At 59.2% G+C, this 10,758-nt stretch overlaps 1 protein-coding gene across 4 annotated transcripts in view; it reads right to left on the minus strand.

Annotated features, from left to right (window-relative positions):
* Positions 1 to 2,163: 2,163 nt before the first annotated feature.
* Positions 2,164 to 10,758, minus strand: part of TNFRSF8 (TNF receptor superfamily member 8) — a 63,600-nt gene continuing 55,005 nt past the window's right edge. For all 4 annotated transcript variants that reach the window (XM_070253248.1, XM_023635762.2, XM_005607515.4 and 1 more), the window contains 3 exons: positions 9,922 to 9,947; positions 8,498 to 8,711; positions 2,164 to 4,432 (listed from right to left, as the gene is read on the minus strand). In XM_070253248.1, coding sequence (XP_070109349.1) covers positions 4,188 to 4,432; positions 8,498 to 8,711; positions 9,922 to 9,947 — 485 coding nt within the window. In that variant the 3' untranslated portion in view covers positions 2,164 to 4,187. The remainder of the gene's footprint in view (positions 4,433 to 8,497; positions 8,712 to 9,921; positions 9,948 to 10,758) is intronic.

The raw sequence follows: 10,758 nt of genomic DNA on the forward strand, positions 1-10,758 counted from the left end.
ATTTGCTTATGCACCACCGTCGGCTCACTCACTGCACACAGGACCCCTGAGAGCACGTCTGTCTGAGCCGGGTGCGTCCTCGGCAGCCAGACTTGGGCCTGGCTCACCAGAGGTGTTTTGGGAAGGGAGGAAGAAAGGAGGGAGGGAGGGAAGCAAAAAGGAGGGAGGGAGGGAAGGAGGTCAGTCAAGAAAGATCTTGAGCAGCATTGCAGTGCAGCCTGGAATGCACTAGAACCAGGAGCAGGATGTCCCCTGCAGACGAACCACACAGCCCTTCACAAACGCCCAGTTACAGACATCTAACAAACAGCCGGTCCCATGGCTGTGACTTGAGGGGCTCTCCGGGGTACCCCACAGAGCAAGAAGGGGTCTGTCCACTGTGGGGTTCCCACAGCACCTTGTCCCCAAGGGAAGAGGCCAGGTCCCGGGAGAGCCAGCAAGCCCTGGTCAACCTTACCAGCGCGGATGCAGGCTTTGCTGGGCCAGCCCCAGAACCAGCCACCAATGACAATGTTGATTCCTGGGAAAAAGTGTTCAAGCTCAGTGCCCTTTCGAAGGTTCCCCATTTGTAAGTCGGAGGGGGCTGAATTTTGCAGGCCTAGGAAGGGCTTGCTTTGGGCAAGTGGCTGCGAGGGTGGACCGAGGACAGAAGCTGCCATGTGGCAAGCACAAGGCACACGTCAGGTGGCACCTTAGGGAACCTCATGACCCTGTCAGATAGGGACTGATATTCCCATTTCACAGCCCAGGAAACTGAGCTTTAGGGAGATCAAGGCACATAACCAAGACTGGCCAACTGGTAAGCAGCAGAGCTGGATTCGAACTCAAGTCTGACCCCAGAACCCATCCCCACCGCATGCTGCTACTGTCCTGTCTGGCCTGCAGAGAGTGGCCAGCAGGCCCCGCTGCCCTGCGCTTTGCTCACACCCACTGGAGACCTGCTCCTCTGGGTCAGCCTGGGCACGGTCCCAGGGCTAGGGGCCTGGGGGAAGGTGCTGGAGCCCAAGGTGGGCTTGGTCAGCTTCTCCGTGGGCCCAAGGAGCTGCCCTTGAAGCCTCTGACTCCTCACCTTGGCTTCCAGTCACGCCTTATGCACATTTAAGGTGTCTCCCTGTGCTGCCTGGGAATGTGGTCCCTCCCACCCCCACCTGCCCCACTGTTCTCTTTCCAGGACACGGAAGATATAGGAGGTGGTGGAGGAGCGAAGGCACCCAAGAAATTGCAGCCCAGAGCTGCCTCTCGCCTCTGCACAGATTTTCGTTTCTCTTCGGCCCAACGAACCTGGCGCCTATGGGACAGAGAGGACCCAGACACGGTCCTGGGTCGTTAGGATCTCACTGCTGGGGAGGAGGGGAAGAGAGACAGGCTGTAAAGACTCAGTTTCTTGTTCCATTTTAGGGAGTGGCCCTGGTCTTAGAGGTTCTAAGGACCTAGAATATTCTGCAACCTAATAGGAGGAAAAGAGAAACAAATGTGGACTGATGTTCGTACGATAAACCTAGTGCCTTACAATGGCCCCGCAGCCCTGGGGAGCTGCCTTGGGCAACAAGGGGTTTTCTCTGAACGCAACAGCTCCCGTAGGACACAGCACTATGTCACTCCGTGACTACAAGTGTTGAGGAAGAGAGGTGTGCCTGCCTTGGGGAGGGTTCCTCACAGCCTGGGAACTGCTACTCTGAGTGACCTTGTCCTCTGCTCATCTGGACGTCAAAATGGCCAGAGGTTGAAAAGGGACCCCTCAACACTGGGCAGGGCAGGGACATTCGCCCTGGCTCCTGGACCGATCAAGTGGCAGGTGTGACTGGCTCCAGGTGGGGCTGACTATGAGGTCTGGGCATGAGCTGGAGTCCCAGGGTGGGGTGGGCGAGGTCTGACCACAGCCCTCCTTCCTCCACTGCACAGGGGAGCCACAGTCAGAGGGGCTCTGGGCTGGCTGCCTGTGGTGGGGCGCAGGCCCCAAGCTATCCCTGAGGTGTGACAAGGAGGTAGGCTGGGCCCCTCACAACTCAGGCAGGAAGCCCCAGGCTCCCATTCACCCCCGTCCTCTCCTGCCCTCTGAGGCGGGGGCATTCACGCTGCTACTCTGTGACTCGTTTGCTGGGCCCAGAGCGAGACAAGCCACACGGAGGCCCGGGATTCCTTGCTGCAAAGACCCAAAGGGAGCCTTGTGACAAGAGCAGCTTTATTCTGAGCATGTCAAAGGGCAGGCCTTGGACCAGAATGTGAGAGTTACACGGAGAAAACATCCGCCTCGGGTGTTGAGGAAGAACTTCCAGCAGTGGGACGGGCCGCCCCGGCAGGTAGTGGGCTCGCTGTCCCCAGAGGCTGGCTGCCCAGGGGTCTGGAGCAGCAGGTTGAAGGGGGAGCCCCTGTCCTGGAAGGAGAGACTGCTCAGACCCTTCGATGCAGAGGTCCCCAAATCTCAAATCTCTGAGTTTCCATAGCCTTACACTTCATTTTTAAGGGACCTTATGAATTTTTAAAGGATCAAAAGTTTTGTGAAGGACCCCTGGGCAAGGGTGTGCCTCACTTCACGAAACATGGGTCAATATCCTCAAGTCAGGGCTGCCTGAGCCCCCTCAGCAGGTGCGTGGCATCCCCGGGCACCCTACAGCTGAGGCTTGGGCCCGGAGCCTGGCGCACCGTCCTTGCACAAGGCATTTCTGCAAACACTGCCCATTCACGTACACTTCTTCAGGTTCGGTGTAACTGCTTCTTACGGTGTCCCAGCCTCCAACTTTCCCCAAAATATCTGAGCAGTTTCAGAAACTACCCTGTGATTCCTGACTCAGCCCCAACTTCCTCCAGAGAGCGAGCAGGCCGGGGAGCGAGCGGAGGCTTCCCAGGCTCGGCTCCCAGCGGGTAATTCCAGGAGCCTCCGGGCACCCTGTGGCTCAGTGCCCTGGGCTGCGGTGAGCTTGTCATCTGCCCACATGTCCCTTTCCAAGACCACTTGTTTGTTGAGAGAGTCTGAAAGCCCTGAGGGGAGAAGCCAGCAGATGACGTTGGGGTAGCTCACTCCTTAGTGTGAAAGGCAAACTCCTGAAATCCAGAGTGAGTGACCGAACACTTTCTCTTTCCCGACAGTCCAGAATAAGGCAGAACATCCAGGTGAAACTGCATTGCTTTTTGACATCTGCGTTCCAACTTCGGCTGCTGAGCAGCTGGAGGCAGAGGGCAGGGCCAGGTGCCAGGGGGTCTGCAAGGGCAGCAGATCTGGTGAAGACGCTTCTTTACTTCCCAGGACAGGGCTGGTGGTGCTCACAGAGCCGGCAAGGGCCAGCAAGGGCCCAGGGTTCCCCTTCTCCACGCTGGGCGGAAGCCCCAGGGCAAAGCAGAGCAGGCCCTTCTCCAGACAGCAGCCAGGGGCACAGGGTCTCCGGCCGGGGCGGGCGCTGCAGCCACTGAGGTCTGCAGACACCTGGGTCCTGAGATGCCTCCTGCTGCAGGGACTGGTGGGGACATTCTGAGATGACTGAGTCAATCCTAGGCCCTGGGCCCACCGTGGGGGCTGCAGAACAGGAGGGTCCCCCTCAGCCCAAGTGGGGCTGGAGGCCAGGCCGGGCGCTTACCTCGGCACAGAGCCCAGTGCAGCGGCTGCAGCCAAGACAGGCCCAGCCAACAATGCCCCATCCCTCAACTTCCCTTTTGACTCAGGAGAAACAACCACAGGCGCTGGCTCAGTGCCCACAGGGGTCCACACTTACAGTACCTGGGGGCTGCTGGCACGGCAGCAAGGCCCAGTGGGTGTCACTCCTGAGGCCCAGGGCCAGGGGAGAGGGCAGGGGGTATGGCCTCCTGGCCTCTGCCTCAGGTGGGCTCTGGCCCTGCTGGCGTGTTGATGCCCAGGGCTCTGGGAGCATCTTCTGGGCAGTAGCAGAAGGCGGGGTGCCCAGTCCCTGCCATCCATCCGTTGCTCAACAGATATCTCCGTTCAGATCCAGCCCCTTGGTTGGCTCTACCGTGCAAGCCTGGGCTTGCCAAGGGGTGGGGTTGGGGGCAGCTGGGTGAGGATGCAAGTAGAGACCACCAGAACCCCTCCTGCGTTGACAGGCTGGTTGACCACTGGATGCCAGAACCTAAGTTCAGGCCAGATGGGCCTCTGCTACAAGCTTGGTGCCACCAGTGCCACCCTGGCCTCCCAGGGGACACTCAGCTGCCCTCTCAGCCCCAGCCCAAGCCAGGCCTCATTTCCCAGAGGCGGTTGTGGGCAAGGGGTCCTCCTTCCCTTCCTCCTCCACCGAGAACATGACGTCCCCGCAGCTGCCCAGGGGTGGTTCGGTCTCCTGCTCGGGGTAGTGGGGAGCATGGTCCACTTCCAGATCCTCCTCGAACTCGGGCCCCGCTGGCCCCACCAGGCCCCGGCCCTCAGGCACCTCGGTCTTCACGGTCCCCACAATCACTGTGTCGGCCTTCATGATGTAGATTTTCTCTGCAAAGCAAAAGGATGGGTGAGGTGAGAAGACCAGAGCCCCGGCCGGAGGGAAGCAAGGAGGCAGGTGGGTGTTCAAGCCTGAGCTGTGCTCCTCCTGCTGTGTGGCCTCAGGCAGAAGACACAACCTCTCTGATGCACAGTAAGCCTCACCAGTCTTAGGTGTCCTGAGGCTCAAAGGAGATAAAACAGCCAGGACCTGCATGCTGAGCAGTCAAGGACTGGCCCACTTGCTGCTTATGGGAGACGCTTGTGCTTTTCTTGGCACTTCCACGGGGATGGCGTAGTGAAGGAGAGAAGAGGATTGGGAGAGAAAGGAAGCCACGAGGGGAAAGCAGATGAAGACGGAGCACAGCAGCAGCAGGGGGCACAGCAGAGGTCAGCCTGCGTTGGACGCTGTTCCAGACTCTTCCACACGCCAGCTCCTGAATCCTCACATCACTTCTGCAGGGTGAGCAGTCTACTGTCATCGCCAGAGAGGTGAAACGACCTGCCCCAGGTCCCCAGGTAGTCAGCAAAAACCCCCAAAGCAGCTCCCGCCCCTCCTGGCCGCCCTTTCCGCTCCTATCCTCGTGCCTAAAGCAGAAACGGGGGACCAACGTGTCCCAGTGTGCCCGGGACGCTCCTGGTTTTGGTCCTGAGACCCAGGAGCCTCTTGGGTCCAGGCAAACCCAGACAGTGAGTCACACCCTACAGAGACCTCACCCTGACATCATCACCAGCAGCCTGTGGTTCGGACAGCTTTGCTAGGGGCCAGTATATTTTGGTGCTTGTTGCTTGTGCCCATCTCCCACCGGAGGCCTTCACAGCTGCGGCTGCCTAGCACATAGTAGGATCACTTGGCTATATGGTTTGGATGAATGACCAGCCCAGCTCATTAGAAGCGGGATCCCCCAGGGTCCTCACCACCGTCGCTTTTGGAGGCTTCGGAGACTCAGGGGCGTTAAGAGAGCTACCCAAGAAGCTGGGAAGTGGGAAGCCAGGCCTTCACCTAGGTCAGCTGACTCCAAGCACCCCGCTTCCCAGCTTCTGATGGCCTCAAGCTCAGAGCAGGGTCCCAGCTCCCAGCTGCTTGGCCCCAGGGCTCTGGAGGCTGAATGGGGAAGCTCAAGAGGAACTGAGAGCTGGGAGGGAGCAGGGAGCTCGGGATCCCTGCATCTCTGGGTATCCCGGTGACATCCCTCTGCTTCAGGAACCCCCGAAAGATGCTCAGGGCCCCTGTACCCTCACCCCATTGCACAATGCCCGCTCTTCTCTCCTGGTTTTTATACCCCAAGGAAACAGAGAATTGTTCAAAACAGCAGCAAGAACTAGATGGAAAAGCTAAGAGAGTGAGACTAGCTGTGGGCTGGGCCCTGCCACACCCCAGAAGGGAGAACAGGGCCTCGGGTCCCAGCCACGCGCCCTCCATCAAGGCTTGCAGGCCCCTTGTCCTGCAAACCTGACCAGAGGGGCTGGCAAAAGATGGGGGCCAGAGGTGGTGAGAGACAGGGGACCCCAGGAGGTGAGAGAGAGTGCAGAGGAGGCCAGACAGGGCTCGAGGAGACGAGAGAAAGGCATCGAGGAGAAGCGGAAGAGAGGCGCGGGTGGGTTTGCCCAGGGAGAATAAGCCAAAGCTGGGCCAGGATATTACCCCCTCACATCCCTCAGGTCCTGATCCCTCTGGCTCAGACCCCCATCACAGGGCTGCCCACTGATGTGGGCTCAGCTAGCCAAGGAGTCAAAAGAAAGATTTCTTGGACTCTCAAGGTCTAGCAGTAGTGCTCCTTTATTCAGAGAACAGCATGGGGACAGGACCCATGGGCAGTAAGAGCTGCAAACATGGGTTGAGAGTAGGGCTAAATTTAAGGCATAGGTGTGTGAGTTATCTTTTTACAAGACAAAGGAAAGATTATGTAAAAAAGTCATTAAAATGACAGTGTAGGTGGGGTCTGGTTATTGGGTGGCCCTATAACTTTAGATAAGAATCAGATCGGATCAGTTCAGGACTTCCTGTGCTTCCCAGAGGATGATACAGATCGGTATGTAGGGCAGGACGCCTTGGGCTTCTCCCTGGGGCAGCCTTGATCCTCATCACCCACCTCCCAGCTTGGAGGGGGAGGGTTTCCCAGAAGCTGCTTGGACTTCTTGCCCCACCCAGGGCTCCAGAATCCAGGGACATTGTCTTGGGGAGGTGGGAGGTGAAGGCGGGGGAGAGAATAGAGGGGGAAGTGGAGGGGAAGGTGGGGGAAGGGGCTCCCCCTGCCTGGTGCCCTGGGGAAGAGGCATGAAGCTCAGGTTGCAGTTTGGTCCCCCTTGGGAACTGGACTCCTCTGGGGTGGTGTCAGGAGGACAAAGAGCCCAAGAGAACCTCCAAGGCCTTCCCTCCCCACCACGTGGCTCATGCAAGGCTCCCAGGCCGGCTGGCTCCTGGCAGGCTGCCCACGCCCAGCCAGCCGTCCTGGGTGCCTGCTACCTCCCTCCATCCTCCCCTCCACCACTCCCGGAGCCCCACCCCACAGTTCCAGGCCCCCAGCAAGGACTCAAAGGCTCAGATTAGAATTTAGGAAATTTGAAGGAGACGCCTTTGGCAGTATTTCCCAAAATACATTCTTTTCGAATGAAACTTGCTGAAAGCTACAGTTCCAAAAGTTTCAGCTTGGTATGAAAGACTCTGCCCCAAAAAGCTCTACCCACCAATGCCTGCCATAGAAAGCGGTAGAACAATTACAAATGCCTCTTTGGTATTATCCCAGTGGTGGTTAACCCTCCAGAGAAGACAGAGATGGAGCCTGCTGAAGTCCCGCCACCACGGAGCTCACAGCCAGGCGAGGGCGGGGTGGGGTAGAGGGACGGCTGCACATACAGCTACACTGCGGGGTGCTGAGGACACTGGGTCTGGGAGGCCTAAAGTCCTGGGGCGGGAGGAGCACAGCAGAGGGACATGGGTCTAGATAGGAGAGTGGAGAGGGCAGGGAAGCCTTCCTGGAGGAGGAGGCAGATAAGCCAGATGGGCAGTACAGATTCAAGGGGGTGGTTCCCCAGGTGAGGAAGCAGCTCCCACAGAGAAACTCAGAAGTGAGACAGAGGGCTCCGTAAATTGAGGAAACGGCAATAGAGTGGGAGGAGCAGAGCTGTGGGTCGGGAGGCAGGTGAGTCCCAGGAGGAGGCAGCTCGTGACCGGCCTTGAAGGCTGGAATAAGAACCCTGGGACTCATCCCGAAGGTCAGAGGGCCCCCGGGGGGTGTGAGACGGAGGGGTCTACATTTCGCTTGAAGCACGCTGCCGGTACCGGGGTGGCGAGAAGTAGGAGAGGAGCAGGCAGACCAGAGGGAGGCCAGGCAGAAGGCTCATCTGGGTTGGAAGGCGGTTGCAGTTCGTGGGCGGCGCTGGCCTCCCGGCCTCCGAGCCTCCGCAGGGGCCGGGTGGCGGTGTGGACAAACCAAAGGTTTGGGGGTCCAGCAGATGTGGGGTCGAGTCCCCGCTCTGCCACTCAGGAGCTGGGTGATGGGGAAAATCACTCCGGCCGCTGAGCCGCAGTTACTCCAATTGTAAAAAGGAGAGGGAGGCACCGTGCTCAGAAGGCTGGGTGACAGTGGGAGGCGACGTGTGCAGGGTGCCCGGAATGCATCAGACAAGTGGCAGGTCTTATGGTCACTGGCACGTCTTCTTCCTGTCCCCCTCGGGGGCTCTTTTTTGGGTGCTGGGGGTGGCACTCACTTTTTTACTTTAATAACAGCAGGCACTAGGCAGGGGGAGACCCTTCTTCCCCACCCCTCGCCCCACCAAGACTATTTCATGAGCATATTTTATGAATTCTCAGAATGGCCCTAAAAAGTACTCCTGCTATTCCTATTTTACAGAAATTTAAACCGGGTAAGGAGGTGGTGCAAGCTGCGTGACGCACCTCGTGTGGCTTACCGCCTTCACCAGCAGCACCTCCGGCTCATGAGGGCCCAGGGAGAGGCGGGGGAGAGACCCTGCCGGCCCAGGGTCTCTGGTTCCCGTTGGGGGTCCCAGCACCCACCCCCACCCTGCCCCCTTGGCCCTGACCTCCCCGGGATCCCCCCCCAGACGCCAACTCACCGATCCTGTTATTAGTATGCTCCGTGGTCACCCGGGGCTCGGGAGGGCCCGTGGGGGACGAGGGCCTGCTGGCGGGACTGGCCTCCAGCAGCCTCAGGGTCTCCTGGCCGGCGGCCCCCACACTGGGGCAGGTCTCCACAGCCGGGGAGGGGGAGCTCATTAGCCCCAGCTCAGCCATGCCTGGTTCTGCCAGCGACACGCTCCTCCTCAGCTCCTGTGGGCACAGGGGACAGCGCACTGATGCAGGTGCCCCAGCCTCCCCGAGTCTCAGAGGGCGAGGCCCTGTGTCTTCACCTCTGCAGACCTCGGTGGGGCTCCCTCTGCTTTAAAGCTGCCACACGCCGCCCCAGGCTTCTCAGCCTTGATGACCTGGCACACCTGTGTGTCACTGTGGGTGAAGCCAAGTTGCTCTAAACTTGGACTAAATAATGAGGAGAGCAGCCTGCACCTCCTACGGTACTCACCATGTGTGTGGCCCTTGACGTATGTTAATCCTCATAACCACCCTATGAGGTGGCTAACGTTAGCACCCTCTCCTCTTTACAGATCGGGAAACTGAGGCACAGAGGGGTCAAGTAACTTGCTCGTCCTGTCAGCTCCGGAAGGCAAGCCCCCTGCGCTCATCCCCCGTGCTGCCCCGGGAGATTGCGCACAGAGCAGGGTGCCAGGCCAAGCCCAGTGAGGACCTGGTCTATGGGCCCTCGGCCCGGGTGGGCACAGGATCAGGGGTGATGCTTGCAAAGCCCCCGGCCCAGCGCCTGCGCACAAGAAGCACTTCATAAAAGAAGACGGTGTTCTTACCGGGAGGGTAACCGTTCAGAGCACACAACCCAGGGCTTGAATCCTAGCTGATCTACTTTCCAGCAGTGGAACCACCTTTCCTGTCTGGGCCTCCATTTCCTCTTTTATCTGGGAGACAACAGGACCAACCTCTGAGGGCTGAAGGGACTACTCAGGATAACTTTGAGAAAGCACGAGGCAGGTGCCCGGCTCGTGGTTCAGTGCTCCACACATGACAGCTACATTTGAAAGATTCGGGCTACTGATTTGCTGGCCCAGCTGTGAGGACAAACCTCATGGAGGAGTGAAGGAGAAAAGAGGAAACAAACACAGCCCTCCTTGGACCACACCTGGCACTCAGTGGCCCAAAACAAACCCACGGTCTGGCAGGCCCTTCTGGAAGTCCCCGGCGGGATGAGCCAGGAGCCAGAGGCGCTGTGGGGGTGGGGCTCCGCATCCTTGGCCAGGGCCCGGCTGAGGCCCCACTGCGCTCTCAAAGTTCCCTGCATGGGGCAGCGCGCACCCCAGGCGCCGCCCTAAAGGGGAACGACCCACCCACAGCTCTCAGGCCAGCAGATCTGTTAGGGAAGGAGCCAGATTTAGGGGTGCAAAGCTGGGGCAGGGAGAAGGGAGGGGCTCCTTACCGGTGATTTCCTTCTGGGCCTGGAATCTGCAAAAAGAAAAAGAGCAGAGATGTCACCAAGGAGGGTCTGGCAGCTGCTGGGTCCTGCTCCACCCGCCATGTGGAGGTAGCCGGTGCTCAGTCAGGCCCCCGGTCTGGAGAACCATCGACGGGATTCAGGGTCGGCACCCACCCACAGGCCCAGGGCTCACTTCCCAGTGCTCACTTCTCCAGTGGCAGTCGAAGAATTGGAACCACCTCTCCCGCAGCCCCTTAGCCAATCAGCATCCTGGACCCCCTCCAACCCCCCCCCCCCCCCCCCGACACAGACACAGACACACAACGAGTGGTTCAGGAGAGGCACGCGCCCCAACTGGAGCCAAGGAGGCTTTGGCTGGGTCACAAGTTGGTCTGTGGCTGCTGCCACCACCCCTGTAGCCCCAGGGTCTGGAGAGCCTAGAACTCCCCCAAACGCTGTGCGAAACTCACATGGAGGACCTCATGGCAGGGTGACAGAGGGTGGGTGACGGACCCTGAGGACGTTTTCTGAACCCTGCACCGGACATGCCCGAAGCCAGTGGATGCTGCCGCCCTTCTGGCTCAGGCCGGTCTCAGTTCAGTTTCTATTACCTGTGCCTGGAAGAGCCCAGGTGACCGCCTTCAAGGCCAGCTGCTCACCTGTCATCCCACTCCTGCAATCCCACCCTTTGGTGGCTCAGGAGGTGCTGAAGACATGATTCTTAGGGCACAACCTTTATCTTCTCATCCCAAACCTCCACCCTCCACTCCATGTTTTCCCTCATATTAAATAGGGTGCCAGGTCATGGCTGAGCATGCATTGACATTTACCCATGGCCCA

Source organism: Equus caballus, chromosome 2 (genome assembly GCF_041296265.1).
Source record: "Equus caballus isolate H_3958 breed thoroughbred chromosome 2, TB-T2T, whole genome shotgun sequence".
NCBI lineage: Eukaryota > Metazoa > Chordata > Mammalia > Perissodactyla > Equidae > Equus > Equus caballus.